A 16,285-nucleotide genomic window follows, 5' to 3' on the forward strand; every position below is an offset into this window, starting at 1 on the left:
CTTCCCCCCTACTCCCTGGGACTTCTATACACTTCAGGGCTCTGTCTGTGTGTGTATTTCTATGTGGCTATATCCATCATATTTCCATCATATTTCTTTTATCAGGGCAGAATTTCCACTCAATTTCCACTCACAAAAAGGAAAAAATAAGAGAACAAAAGGTTTGCAAATAGTCAGGCAGCAAGCTTATTTCCTTTAACAGGATATCAGCATATAGACAGTCATTGGTGCTTAATGCCACTTCACCCAGAACAGATCTTCGGGGCTTATTACAGCACTCCCTAGAACTTTTGTACCCTTGCGTACTATTCTATGCACCGTTCCATACTTTTATAACCAGCATATTTTAGTCAAGTCATTTTAAAGAGAATCCTTGTTGCCACATTGATTTTATCAATCCTTTAACCCCTCCCGTCCCATAGTCAAACAGGAAGTGAGAGGACATCCCTGCGAATTAAGGGAATTCCCTGGGCACCCCCAGGTCACCAGAACCCTCTTGCTCTTCTGGTGAGAATCCCAAATTTCGTGATTTTCGTTTACTTTCAATGATAATGGCAAATAGGACAATTAGAGAGGTTGAATCTCCTCGGTGGGCACAGGCAGTCTTCTAATCTATCTCTCATCTATCCAGAACTAAAAATAAAGTTTTGCCTTTAGTTATACTTTAAATGTTGTCCAATCAGGATCTATATACTGTAGACTTAAAAGTATATAATTTTCAATTCAAACCTTTGAAAAAGCAGTGCCTATGTGCCCTCTATTCTTTTAGCCTCACAAGCACTTATTAGGATTTCATAATCGCACTCATTCTCTCTTCTGATAACTAGATTGCCTTGATGGTGTTGTTTTTGGATGCTGGTCTAGGAAAAGAGCTGCCAAGTTTTAGCTCACACCTGGTACCTGCCTTGTAGCCACAAAACTGTGGAATAATGCAGTGACTGGGTAAAAGCTGCTGCAGTATGCCCATTTTTTTTTTCTTTTTTTTTTTATCAATCTCAACTGACATCTCTAATACCGGTTGAAGGATGAGGTTGCTTTAGGATCTATGCACACTGTTGCAGCACCCCAACTGTGCATCTGTGTTGTGCTGTTACAAAAAAGTGTACACTTTTTTTTTTTTTTTTTGTGTTTGGTGCATTGCCAGCATGTTCAAATGAATGCATCAGACTGCAATGTACTAGACTAACATTGAGCTCCTTATTGTCTATTATTGACTTGGGGTGCCTTGATGACTGCTGAATGCAGAAGTGGTCTAATGCTTGGATAAACTTGCATGCTGACACCTTCTTTGGAGAGATAGAAGGGCCCATTCATATGGCAATAATGTATGGTGCATGCATTGGTGTTTTGGGTTGTTCATTTTCAATGGCACCACATTGGTCAGTGCTGTCACAGTGAATCAATCTTGTCCATCCCGGAAGTGCTGCCTGGGCAAGAGGGATTTCGAATCTCTGGAACACTGGATCGACTCTGGGGGTGCTGACAGCTCAGCAACCCCAGGGGTAGTTACAAAGGCCTAGGAAGAGTGTCTGGTGTTAATCCATTTAATCTGAATGGCCTATCTTCATGCAGTGTATCAGCATTTCAAAATGTGAATGGGTCCTTACAATGCGATACCACGGTGCCCTACATTTATTGTTTTATCCGTACAATTTTTTTTTATTACATCACGGCACAGTGCTTACACTTCAAGCTCTAATGTGTATTGATGTATTTATTTTTTGTTGGGCAACACTTGCCAAACCTGAAGAGTATGTTAGGTGGTGTCTTGATGTTCATGTGTACAGTTTTCAATTTACATGTCTAACTGTGCCTGGAGTTCTAATTTAAAATGTAAGTGCAAACTCACAAGCTAGAAAATAAATTAAACTTAATCTCTGGCTTTCCATAAATCCCTTTTTATGAGAATAGGGTGGAATGGTGCTTGAAAGACCTAATACACTATTGGAGTCCACTTTTTTGCTGTGCAGCAAGCCAGTAGTGTTGATGGGCAATATGAGTGCAGGTATAATCTGTAAGGCCCCTTTCATATAGGCACTCTTTCCATTTTTCATCCATCTGCTTTCTTGGTGAATAAGTAGGGGTAAGATGTATCTCTTATATGGTTGCCCCACCCCCCCAGCAACCACCAGGGGAGGATTGTGGGAAAAGGGTCCTTGCCATCAAGACGGATCAAAGTGTTTTGCCAGAAGGGGTACTCCCCCGTGTGCAGGGTAGGTGGCCTGGCATGATTCAGAAGGATGCACGCTCGTCCTTAAATCCTGGTCTGCCAGGGGGTGTGTTTTTTTTTTTTTCGTTTACATTATGCTGTCAGTGGGGAACCCCCCCACTGACAGCAGGGAGCAGGGATGAGTCATGGTTAAGGATGCTGGCATGGAGATGTAAAAACGTATGGGAACTGAACTGAATCTGTTTTTATTTTGAAAAAAACATGACTGAATGAAAGGGCCCTAATAGTTCCTGGCTAGGCATATTTAGTCAGTCACAGATCAGGTTCCACAAACTCTTCTTAATTGTAGGCTAAATATTTGAAATGCTAATATGGTTAATTAGGATGACAGGGTGATGTGACAGTTTAAGTCCACTCTCTCTTTACATTCAAAATGTTTTATAACCCTGCAAAGGAGAAATTGTACTAATGATCTTTAATTCTTAGCTAAGTCCTTTTTTTGTTTTTTTGAGAGAAAATATATATAAGCTGAAAGTGAAGAATGTTGTTCGAAGTTTGTATTCTAAGAGTCGGGTTTCTGTATATCATTTATAAATATTTACATAACCACTTGCGGACCGCATAACATTGTTATACGTCGGCAAAGTGGCTCTCCTGTGCTAGATCATGTATCTGGTACGTGATCCGGTACTTCCGGGTAGGAAACGTGCCGCTTGTGCTGTGATTAGTCGCAACACAAGCTGAGCAGCTGGTACCAGCCAATAGATGACCGCTACCGCCCGCTGATTGGCAAGGAGAAAGCCAGAACAGATCTCTGCCTATGTAAACAATCCGGAGCTCTGTCCTGTCAGTGGGGATGTGCTGGATTTTGTTTCCCTGCAAAGGGACTTCACTTAGTAAAAGCATGACATAGTAAACACAAGGACATTGATTAGGCACACATTTAAACCTTTGATTGCCCTAGATGTTTAACCCTTTCCTCCCAGGCAGTGTCATCAGTGCAGTGACAGTGCATATTTTTAGTGCTCATCACTGTATTCGTGTCACTGATCCCCACAAAGTGTCTGCCTGCCGCAATATTGCAATCCCGTTATAAGTCGCTGATTGCCGGAGAGAGAAAGGGAAGGCGCGGCGGTAGAAACTGGGGGGAAGAAAGGACTGGCACCTAGAAGGTGGGGGTCGGTGGCACAGGGTCCTCTTTGCGGTCTAGACCTTGATCGTTTGGGTTGTCTCCCTGCTTTAATACATTCTCTGCATTAAGGTAAAACACCTTCTATTGTCGGCTCCCTCTCTGAAGTTGGACAATGCCCCCCTCTCTTCCGTCACAAAGTTCTGCAGGAAACCAGCTGTGAAGCTGCAGGTCTTTACTGATGCCGATTTAAAAAATCTGCTTGGGTCAGGACACCACTGGATTCCTGGAAAGGTACGTGCCCTAACATTAAAGGTCAGCAGATCACCTACCCTGACTGGCACAGCCTCATCGGACTTGAGGCTAACCACTTGTCCTAAGAGGCTTGCTCTCCCCCCTCTTTTTTTTATTTCATCCCCTTTTTTCTTTTCTTCCCTGTTCTCTTTTTTTTTTTTTTTTTTTTTTCTACTTATTAAAGCTTTTGGTAGTTTTGGGAGTAAGACCACTGGTCGGCTGCCATCGGTCCCACTCCTAGTGTGAGTGTATGCAAGAACAAAGGCCCTACTGTGATTGTCTTATGGCTGAGATGACTCCTCGTCCTTGAGGGTGTCCCCGGGTCATGTGGTTCCTCTTTGGAGGATGTATCTCTTGATCTTAAATGTAGACATAGCCCAAAATTGTTATACCTGCTCTTTAGCGCGACCACTCATGTATGTCACTTTTATTATGTACCGGTACTTTTCTATATTGCATTGTTTTTTTTGTTTTTTTTATGACCTGTTAATAACCTTAATAAAAAATGATTGAAAAAGTCTGCAGCTATAGTATTTGTAGCTATTGACTTGAGCCTGGAGCTCCTCTTTAATGTAGAGTATAACTGCATTGCATTAGATTTGCTTCATGCTTTTTAATGTGAACTGCAAAAGTAAGCCTGTTACAAATATGTTTAGTACCCAGAAAAATCTATTAAAATCAAACGTTTCTAAGCATCCAGTGAGACTACACTGTCTAAAAGTACAGTTACAACAAGCAAACTGGCTTTAGTACAGGCACTTTAGTGCAGGCTGTAACTCGGTTATGAAAATGCACTGTAAATCAGAAGGTGACCTTGATAAAATCTGTCAGATTTTTATTGCGGTCTGTGTTCTTTGGGGAAAATGTCCCTACTGTCCTGTCATCACATACACATCAGCAAATCTCAGAATTAACCAAGGGCCAGTTTACACCACATGCAGTCCAGTGCGTTTTTGTTCTGCATCAAGAACACATGGAAAGCAGGTTATATGGATTCCAATGGCATAGTTCACACCAGTGCAGTCAGTTCCAGGGCTTTTCAGTTCCAAAAAGTAGAACATTGCACATTTTTCCCGCACTGGACTGTACTGGAATGCAGTAAAACGCGCAACCCTATTATAGTGGGGGTAAAAGTGGAAAAACAAAACGCATGTAATACATTAGAAAATGCACTTGAGCGCATCAGAAACTCATCCGGAATGGATCTGGAGTGTGGTGTGAACCGGCCCTAAATCCCTGATTGATGTCCCCCCCATTTTTTTTTTGTGACACCTGAAAATTTTTGATTTTTTAGTGAGTTTATTCCTCTCCCAGTGTCAATAGATTCCAGAAAACCTAGTGGGACTATTAAAGACCCTGTCTGTCACTAACTTAAACTGTCAAAGCACAGAAAAAATAAGTATTTTAAATGCTTGCTTTTGTTTTTCTCCATAAAGTTTTTTAATTGACTTGTAATATATTTCTGAACTTGCTAGATATTTGATACCTTTTTAGCAAAGCTGCCTCCCTCCTTTCACATAAAGCTCTTGTGGGAGTTTCTACTGTAGGGGGATGCTGAGTATAGATGTGTAACTTGATACTAAACTCTGGTTTAAAAAAGAAATCTATTCAAGCATGCATTCTTGGCTTTAAAAAGTACCTTCTTTTGCTCTCGGCCTCATTCAAATCTTTTATAAAAAATAAAATAAAATGTAGGAACAAACACCCTTGTTCGTTCACAAGATAGACTAGGAACTATAAGATCTGTAGTGTGCACTGTGCATAGAGTAATGCACATGACCATAACTAACCTGCCCTACTCATTGGAAACCATCAGAAGTATTGGGAGGGGGGGGGGGGGGGGGTTCAGAGCATTGAACCTATTGCAGTTGGAGAAAAAGCTAGAGCTTCTAAGGACACCCAGTCTGGCTTGTGTCTACTTTGGGGTTGGCACAGCTGTACCCGTAGAGCTGCTCAATTAATCGTTAAAAAATCGTGATCTCGATTCAACCCCCCTGACGATCTCTGATGCAGAGTTTGACGATTCTTTCATATAACAAGTGGAGAGACTTATCAGCTGTCAAAAGAAAATATTCGGGCAGTTCTTGACAGGAAACATTGTAACTAACGCTTCCTTCTTATATCAAAGGGATAAACTTGTGTGTGTGTGAAGCAAAAATCTGGGCAGTCTGGCAAGTTTTTAACAAAACAATGTAACCAACTTCCTTCTTAGATCAAAGGGAAACCTATGTGTGTAAATGCAGGACGTTTAACCACTTAAAGTCCAAATCTTTTTCTGACACTAAGTTGAAATCAATATTTATTGCCAGAAAATTACTAGAAACCCCCAAATATATATATATATATATATATATATATATATATATATATATATATATATATATATATATATATATATATATATATATATAATATATACACATTTTAGCAGAGAACCTAGGGAATTAAAATGGCAATTGCTGCAATATTTTGTTACACTGTATTTGCCCAGCGGTCTTTTAAATGCATTTTTTTGGGGAAAAATACACTTCAATGAATAATAAAAAGACAAAATGGTAAAGTTACCACCATTTTTTTTTTTTAATGTGAAAGATGTTACGCCGCGAGAATCATCTATCTTCTAGGCAAAAAAATCGCAATTCTCTTTTTTGCCAGAATCATCCAGCTCTACTGTACCACAATACTTCCTGAAGTCAGGGACTCCCAAACCCCCTAGGTGCATACATTGTTCCAAGCCACTATGCTACGCTTTTAATAGTGACGTGAACCCGTCAGGGCCTGGTGCTTTGCCCATTGGGACCTGCTCAATAGCGAACACTTCCGCTACAGTTATCTACTTATCAAAAAATTCTGTGTTTGTCTGTTAAGGATGGGATAGGAAGTTTGGGCATTAGTCATGGTGACTCATTTCCTCATATAGATTCTTATACTGGAAAATTGAATACTTACCTTTCTGTAATTTTCCTTTTCTGGTGCCTATTCATGGCAGCATAAAGATGGTTGGTTGCTCCACCCCCAACCAACTCACAGGACCACTTTAACTCTATAAAAGAAAGTTGCGCAGCAGGCCCCCCCCCCCCCCCAGGCTTATAGAAAGGGAGGGCGTATGCTGCCATGGATAGACACCAGGTAAGGAAATTATGGAAAGTTAAGTATTCAATTTTCCGTTTCTCATGGTACCTCCATGGCAGCATAAACATGGTAAATAACTCGCACACAGGGAAGGTTGCTGCAAAAAGATAATGTTTAATTGGGTTTACAAAACTGTCAACTTTCTGGAGAGGCCTGCGCTAAAGCCGCCAAAGAGGGCATTCCCCAAGTCGAGTGAGCATTGAACGCCTTTGGGACTGGAAGACCACTAGCCCGATATGCCTTCTTTATTAGATGTACAATCCAGCTTGACAAGGTTCTTTTGGATGCTGCCACACCTTCTAGTGCCATTACGGTTAACAGACGGCCTTTGCAAAAAGGTTGTATTGGCTCAATGTACCGTCAAAGAGATCTTGCTACGTCCAGTTCATGTATTTTCAAAGTGACTGGGTCTTCCTCGAAAGCCGGGAGAACCCATTCCCGATTAAGTTGGTAGACAGGTGGAACTTTGGGGACAAACTGGTGAATAGGTTCTAGGATGACCCTGTCCGGGAAAAACGTTGGCGGATAATGTGCTGTGCATTCCCCCCCCTGGTTCTGGACGTAGGCTACTGCTGCCCTTTTGTCCATTTTGTAGCATGATGGACTTTCCTCTAAGAGGCGGTAAGTAGGAGATCGCCGTCCAGGCTGCCCTTAGTTCAAAAAGGCTGGAGACTATACCCCTCCGTGTTGAGCTATCATCTCCCTTGGATCAAATGGTCCTTGTAGTGGGCACCCCAACCTAACCTTTCTCCTGAAAAGGAGCCAGAATTGCCACCAACACATTCGGAAAGTTTCTGGGAGCTTTAAAGCCACTGCTGGTTTGCACCACCCCTGCTGCCAGATGAGCCTTTTTACAGACCTGAGTCAATTCTACAGTCGATTACGTTCCTAAAAGAAACTACATCCTCCAAAGGCAGTGTTGTTTCTGGCTATCCTTTATGATAGTGGTGCCCACCGATGGTATAGAATCAAATAGTTGGGCATCAGACCCTGCCAGAGGGTTTAACTTGTGGAAACGATTATGGGTGATTGGTCTCTTCTCCCCCTTCCGCCATTCATCTGACACTATATCCCTGATTTCTTCCATAAGCAGAAATGTCTGGGATTTTTCCTTCAGATGGGCGACCCCAAATGATTTGATTAACCCAAAATCGAAGGAAGAATTTTCCTCCGCTTTTGTCTGTCATCCTCAGACCTGGAACCTGTGTCCGCCTGTTGAATTGTAGTCTCCACAGACTTTTTTTTTTTTTTTATTTTTATGGATGGGACCACTAAATCCTGGCACAAGGCTAATTCCTAAATTTGAATCTTTAATCAATCTCTTCATTGCATCTACGGACTCCTGCTTGTCCCTTTTCCTTGTCTCCAGTGGCCTATACAAAACATTCTTTGCATACTAACCTTTCTGGAAGGGGCCGTTTTCCACAGACCCAGCAGACTTTGACCCTGGGTCGGGTGGAACTATGTAGAGGAGTAGCCCTCCTAGAGGTATAAGGCAATCTACCGGAACTGTGAGATGCCTGCGTAGAGGAAGCGTGTTCTTGAGCATGTCTTGAACTACCATGCCCTCTAGACCACCTATCCGAGGAGTGTCTGCGGGATGATTAGTAGTTTGCGCTGTGAAACATAGAAAGGAGTTTCATACAATATGCCCAAATGATTTTTAGATTTTTAAAACTTACCTGAACGTTGCAGCCTCTCTGACATATTATGTCGAGGATCGTTTTGCTGTGGCACTGGACTGCAGGAAGCAGCTAAAATGAAAAGGAGTATACCGGTACATTTAATAAAACTAAAAATTATTTTTATAGAATTAAGCTCTGTCCCTCCTCATAGTACCTTGGGCGGACTATATGGTGAGCAAAAACAAGGGGGGTAGGGGTAGGACCTTTCACAGGGGAAACATCTATAAGGTCTTGGAGAGTTCCCTCTTTTTTCTTTTTTTTACAGCTGCCTCCATAATGATCCTGGAGCATCCTACGCCCAGTTCCATTCGACTTGGAACAGGAGAGGGCAAGCCCTGGATTACCCCATGTCCTTATTTCCTCAAGCACGCTTAAGCCCAAGCTGGTGGTTGCAGGATCAGAACCTGCGAAAGGAAAGATCCTTCCTTCCTTCCTCCCAGTGTCTTGGAGAGTACTGACCACAGATGCCAGTCTCTCGAGCTGGGGAGCGACCCAAGAGGGGGCTTACAGCTCAGGGGAGATGGTCAAAGGCTGCCTCCGACGTACGTTTCGTTTGGCGCCCCCCTGAAGACGTTCTACCAAATGAAACATACGTCGGACACAGATATCTCATCAGCACAGATATTGGGTGGTTAAGAAGATTGGAATGTGGTGGTGGTATTTTCCTTTTCTCACTAAAAAGCAAGAATAAACCAACCAAGAAGAATTTTTCACTTTTTTGTGACACTCTGTTGTGACACACCATTTGACACAAGATTGGGACTTAATGTCATGTGCTCATGACATAGACATTTATGATGTTTTGCAATTTATTTTAGATTTTGTATTTATATATGATGCAATTTTCTTTCACAGGATCACTTTATTTTTCATTAATTTATCACTGAGTGTTCTAGCGCCCTCTATCTAAATTTCCATTCATTACAATCAGTATTGTTCATGAGGTGCAGCTTTTTATATTTTCTTTGTACTTTATTTGTATTCTCTATACATTTATATATAATAATTTCTTTTGGCGCTGAATTTCACCTTTTTCACTTACACTGAAAACTTGCAGCGGTGTAACGTAAACGGGTTACGTTACACGGCCGCAATTATTCGTGAATCTGGCCCAGGATCCTCAGGTGTATACATTCATCTCCTTCTGGTCAAAAACCCCCAGGAGGCAACGTAAGGGAGAACATATATATTAGGCAAGCCAAATTTATCCGAGATAAATTCAGTTACCTGAGACCACAATGGCCTGACCCTTTGGCATTCCTACACCATATGTAGAAAGGTGCCTTCCGCCCCCATACATTTATGACAGATTGTCGATTCCCTCCTACGCATTCGGCAAAGCCTAACTTGCGTATAATACAGCTGGAGGAGGTAACACAACTGAATCGTTTTATCTGTGGAAGAGATAAGACACCAGATAAGTGTCAAGCACCTCCTGCCACAACTCCGGGACAATCGCCAACCACTGAGCCCTGGCCCTAGAAGTTTAACCTATTTCCCCAGGACCAACTGCCCTATAGTATCTAGAGATTCGTTTAGATGGATCTGGATCCATCAGAATCTTTTCTAGTTCCGTACTTTGTACCTGAATCTCGCCATTCCTGAACTACGCAATCGCTGCATAACGCAGCTGCGCATAGCGGAAATACCACGTTCTAGGTATTAGAGCTGCACGATTAATCGCGGAGAGAATTGCGATCTCGATTCTCCCCGCCCACGATCTCCTCGCGGGATGAGCTGCGATTCTTCTGTGTTCACCGCTGGTTCTACGTAACCAGCGTGGAACGCAAATGGCGCCGATATCTGAACCGACGTCAGCAGCCTGGGCGTCTCTCTCAGTTCTCTACAACTGTAGTTTGTATCCATGCGCCACCCAGTGGTTGCCGGCGGTACTGCTTCTGATGTATTAATCTTTCTCGCAGTTCTGTACAACTGTGTGTATCCATGCGCGACCCAATGGTTGCTGGCGGTACTGCTTCTGATGTATAAAAAAGAGACCAGTGATATGTCTATAATGTTAAAGACGATATAACTCCTATGAAAAAAGCAGAAGCAAAGTTTTCACTATAAAAAAAATAAATAAAAAAAAAAAGCGAAATTAAAAAAAAAAAACGTTGTTTTACATTTTGCTATAATATCCCAAATTTAAAAAAAGCATAAACGATTTTAGGCCGATATGTATTCTACATATTTTTGGTAAAAAAATATCGCAATAAGCGTATATGGATTGGTTTGCGCAAAAGTTATAGCACCTACAAAATGGGTTATTGATGTATGGCTTTTTGTTTAACTAGTAATGGCGGGGATCTGACATTGCAGCGTACAGATCAAACACTTTTGACACTATTTTGGGACCATTGACCTTTAGAAAGTGATCAGTGCTATAAATATGCACTGATTTACTGTATAAATGTCACTGGCAGGGAAGAAGTTAATACTAGGGGGTGATCAAGGGGTTAAATGTGTTACCTAGGGAGCGATTCTAAATTGGGGGGGGGGGGATAGGACTGACTAGGGGAGGAGACCAATTGGTGTTCCTTTATACTAGGAACACACAATCTGTCTCCTCTCCCCCCGACAGGACATGGATCGGTGTGTTTTTGCACACACAGATCCACGTTCCTGCTCTATCGCAGCCACCAGGCTCGCGCATCGGCTCCTCCTGTGACACGGCTCGTGTGCCCCTTATACCGCCGGGAAGCCAAGGAAATCATATGATGCCCGCCCAGGATGGGAGATCCCATCTGCGGTTGTCGTATAACTATAGCCGGTTTATGAAGTGGTTAAACACTCAATTGGTTACAAAAATATTGGTTATGAACATTGTTCTGCTTTTCTACAATACATTAAATGTGGTGCTGATTTCAGCAGGGGTGTGTTTCTGGTTTTACCTTAGTGATACTGTATTTTGTGTGTGTTTAAAGGATATGTAAATATTCTGTTTTTAGAAAAAAAAAGAACATGTCATACTTGCCTCCTCTGTGCAGATGGTTTTTCAGAGTGACCCATATCTTCCTCTTTTGGGGTCCCTCAGCGGCGCTCCTGGCTCCTCCTCTTCTTGAGTGCCCCGTCTGAGAAGAGCTCTCCCTCAAAGCACTCGTGCGAGTGCTAGGGTTGCCACATCATCCCTTTAATCCAGGACACATGTGAATTACACAGGTTCTGAGGCTGATTTAATGCAGATGAGGCACCAAGTGAGTTTAATTGCCACCTTAGTCAGCCACAGAACTTGTGTAATTGTGTGTCTGATTAAAGACATGATGTGGCAAACCTAGCAGGCACGCTCCTGTGTCCTGCTCCTGTGTCCATTGACACAGACAGCAGAACTCTGCTCCGGCTTTGATTAACAGCAGGGGGAGCCAATTGTTGTGCTGCTATCAATCCAATCGGGACACCCGAGACACCGGCTAGAGCGGGTGTGCTTGTCCCAGACTCAAAACACAGGGGCCACAAGCCTGCAGTCATGCCCTCTCCGCCAGAATCTATCTCCTGATTTTCCTCTTAGCTATGGTTCCTTCTGCACAGTTAGCTGAAGATGGAGAGGAATGTAACTTATCTGTATTTGAGTCCTTAATCATGCAGTGCACACATACCTTGACCTGGAACAACCTGTATCAGCCACACCTAAAGTTACAAGCCTGGGTTCTCCTAAAAGCCCTGAGCATGTTAAAAAAACCTTTCCTGTTTATGTACTTTAACTACCAGTTTTGTATAGTGACTGGCATAACTCTGAAAAGATCTTTACTACTCCTCCCCAGCATTTTGCTCAGCAATTTCATGGATCCCATCGTCCCACATCTCAACAAGACTTTGACTGTCCCTGTAAATGACCCTCTCTAGTTTGTAAAGACCTGTAGATAAGTGGCTAGAAGCCCTTACAGGAGCTTATTCACCCTTTCAGGCCCAGTATTACAACCCAATGTCTGCCATATCTGTCAGCCAGACCTTGACTGTCTGAGTTCAAGGATATGTTTTGGGATCCTGGGTGTATCAACAAAGATCCCTCTATCCTCCCAACAACTGGAGCCCATGCTTACTGTGTTGGTGGATATTATTCTCCTGCTATCCAGAAAGTCTCCTTTTGTTGCACATTTGGAGGACCCATGGCTCAAATGTTGATCTGTTGAATATCAGTGCAACAAATGTCCCCCTTCAAAGGGCATTCACCATAAGACTCTTGGCGAATCTCTAGATAACTTTGTCAAAGGTGTCACCAGGGGGGTACCCTTATACCTCAGCAGAAAGGCTGTTTCAGTCAGGTAAAGCCTTTTATGTCAGGCTAAGAAGTATTTCTCTTTCTTCTGGGCCTTCAGTTCCAGGACTTGGTTCCACTGTAAATCCTTGACCTTGAAATCTTTCAGGCCTACAAGCAAGTCCCCTTCTCAGAGGAGATTCCCTCACTTGTCAGAGTGGGGGTACATTTGTTGGCATTCTGGTGATTCTTATTACACCCAACTGGGCTAGCCCAGGCAAACCTGGTACTTCGATCTTGCAAGATGGACCCTCTGTGGGCCCTTCCAGATTGTTCAGATCTCCTCCTATCCCAGAGGCACCACCCAGTTTCTGACCCCGTGGGATATCGGCCAGGTTGGTACTCCAGAATCTACCCAGAATCTACCCTTTGAACCTATCTGGTATATTCCTCATCTAATCTCCCGTACAAGGTTGCCATTCTCGAGTCAGTCACCACTGTGATGTGAGTTTCTAAGTAGGCAGTCTTATCCTGCAAGGAGCCTTCTTGTGCTATACAGATAGTTGTTTTGAGGTCCAAGGTTTCCTCTTCCTTTAGACAAACTGACGTTAATTTTGTGATTCCTGAGGGTTCCCCACACGTTTAAGATTCCTGCCAAAGCAGACTCCATTAGATCTGTTGGTGTTTAACGAGGTTTTAGGCATTTTGTTTCTGCCATGTAGTTTATTGTTCATGTTTTTAATCAGGTGGATATTAAAACTCCACCTCTGATTCTGGCTATATGGTTATTTAGGTTGCTCTGTGAGCTCTATTGAAACCGTTCAGTTAACCTATTATTTAAATGAGCATGTGAAGGTGTTTTTTTTTTTTGCTATTACCCGACCCTCAGTTAAAATAGTTTGGCCATGCATTTAAATGAGCCTTAAAGTGGTTGTAAAGGCTAAACATTTTTTACCTTTAAAGTAGAGTTTTTAGGTTTATTAAAAGTCAGCAGCTACAAAAAGTGTAGCTGCTGATTTAATAAGCAATCACCTGTCGATGCAGCTGCCTGAAAGTCTCGCTCCCCTCCCTCTCCATGGCACAGTCATGTCAAGCTTGAGCACCCAGCAGAGACAGCATTCGGCTTCACAGCCGGGTGCGCACTGTGCCTTCTCAGTGGGCAGGCAATCTTTTGGGACCTGTGACGTGTCCCAGGAGATTTCAGGAAGAGAGTCGCCGCCACCTAGGTGGCCAAGCGGACGTGGGCGCTGGGTACCTACTCCCCAACCCCCCCACCCAAAAATGACATGCCAAATATGGCATGTAAGGGGGCACGGAGTGCCTAAAGCGGAAGTTCTACTTAATCTTTAGGTGTCAGCATCACCCCCTTTTACTTACCTGAGACCTCGTTCGATCCATCGCCGTGCAAGTTTACAGATCTTTTCTCCCCTCACTTCCGGGTATTGGCTTTGCTGGGGCACCGGGAGCCATTGGCTTCCAGTGCTGTCAATCAAAGCTAGTGACGGGGGAGTGGGGTGGCGAGTAATGCTGTCTGTCAGTGGACGCAGCAGAGGGACTTGGGTGCGAGCATGCACGAGTGCCGCTTCCCATGGGGGCCCTAGTCAAACGAGGGGCCAGGAGCCCAAGGCTTGCATCATGGGCTCCCCCTCTGCCTTATATGGCAGGAGACATCGACCGCTGGCATTGTGGCCCCAGCACCACACAAACAAGCATCTGGCTATGAAAGCCAGGCAGTCTGCACTTTCGACAGCAGTGGCAAAGTTCAGCATTCTGCGAATCAATGAGCAAACTAGCGTGTGGTTAGGTGACAGACTGTGCATGCATGGTTATGTTCTCATAGTTGAGTTCTCATTGGAGGGGGGTTCTGGAACCACACATCCAATGGCAGAACAGAGAGGGATCGTGGTCTATTATGCTGCATTGTAGTGGTGCACTTGCAGAGGGCATGGAAGCGCAGCATACCCAACATACAGACTGTTACACAAGATATGGGTAAAGGGTGAAACCGTTGCAAAAAGTTATGGGGTTTACTAGATACAGCCCTATCTGGAACAATTTAACTTATCCAGAGCTAGCAGTATGCCGTGAAATGGCGAGATGTTGGAGTCACACAACTTGGAAATATTTTTGAGGGCTGGACTCCCGTTTTCCCAATTACAGGCAAGATGTGGTCTTCCACTCACAATGCAATTCTTTTACCATCTACTGCAGAACGTGGTTGAAGCCTAAAACTCTGTGGAGACTTTGACTATGACCCACGCCTGTTTTTAACTTCATGCAACCGTTCCATGAAAGGCTTGACATGGTATGCTATGTTGTTCGAGGAGTTTTTGGATAAATTCCCTAACATGGTGTTTGAGAAATGGGAGAGAGATGTGGGTGACATTCCTGAAGAGCAATGGGAGGAGGTATTGGAATCTGTACTCTTGTGTTCCTTGAACGTTACCCAACTGTCTCAACGATGTTATACTGAGAGTACATTACACTCCACCTAAAGTAAATACGGGCCTTCACCCAGATCCTATATGTGCTCGATGTGGCAGAGAAAGAGGTGACCTGATGCACTTTAGCGGTGTCCGAAGTTGCATCGCTATTTAAAAACTATAACCACAGTTAATGCATTTTCGGTCAGTCCCCCTACAGAACCTAAACATTGTATATTGGGTATCCTATAGGAAGTAATAACCGATGTGTACATTTTAAAGAAGCAGTGTCTTAGAGCCGTTTCACACAGGGGCGACCTGGGATCCGACTTGAAGTTGCCCCAAGTCGTCCCAAGTAGTGTGGTCAAGAAAATTAATGGAAGTGAATGGAGCCGTCTTAATACACACTACTGAAGTCGCTCCGACTTCAGAAAAGGTTCCTCTACTACTTCAATCGGACTTCTAGGCAACTTGTACCCATTGATTTCAATGGAAGTCTGATCATTGTCTTAACTGAAGCAACAATACAGGAAGATAACATACATTTCTCAGACAAGCCCCTCCCTCCCGCAGAGCTGATTGTTGTTTGATTGGCCACTGGAAAGCCTCCTGTCCTGGAGGCGACTTCAAGTTGCCTTGTACTGTCCTGGAGGCAACTTGAAGTTGCCTTGTAAGTTGCCTGATTATTATTATTATACAGGATTTATATAGTGCCAACAGTTTGCGCAGCGCTTTACATCCGGGAAGACAGTACAGTCACAATACAATTCAATACAGGAGGGATCAGAGGGCCCTGCTCGTTAGAGCTTACAATCTAGATGATTCATACTCAAGTCGTGTCCAAGTTGCCTCCCAAAGTCATGCTGGAAGTTGTATTGCCCCTGTGTGAACCGGCTCTTGGGCCTTATTTCAGGCCTGTGTGAACCCAGGGTAAACAAACTTTTTGACCCTTTTTAATAATGCGCTTATTAACGAAGATTAAGTGGCATATTTTAATATTTTAAATCTTCTTTTGTTATAGGTATTTGGAAAAATATGAGAAAGTTCATCACTTTGGAGAAGATGATGATGAGGTCCAACCTGGAAATCCAAAACCACAGCTCCCTATTGGTGCAATACCGTGTACCTACAACTACCAGCAGCATATTGTACCAGGTAAAATTTTGAGCTCATAGGAGCAGTATGCTCATATGTTTAGAGTTGGCATGTATAAATCTTCATGGTGGTTTGCAAAAAACTCACTTCATAATTAGTGATCCA

General features: G+C 43.3%; 1 protein-coding gene across 2 annotated transcripts in view; it reads left to right on the plus strand.

The window, feature by feature from the left end:
* ARID2 (AT-rich interaction domain 2) overlaps positions 1-16,285 on the plus strand; it is a 129,872-nt gene that overhangs the window by 46,265 nt on the left and 67,322 nt on the right. For both annotated transcript variants that reach the window (XM_040343900.1, XM_040343899.1), the window contains exon 4: positions 16,047-16,180. In XM_040343900.1, coding sequence (XP_040199834.1) covers positions 16,047-16,180 — 134 coding nt within the window. The remainder of the gene's footprint in view (positions 1-16,046; positions 16,181-16,285) is intronic.

The sequence above is a fragment of the Rana temporaria genome, chromosome 3, assembly GCF_905171775.1.
Source record: "Rana temporaria chromosome 3, aRanTem1.1, whole genome shotgun sequence".
In the NCBI taxonomy this organism is placed as follows: domain Eukaryota; kingdom Metazoa; phylum Chordata; class Amphibia; order Anura; family Ranidae; genus Rana; species Rana temporaria.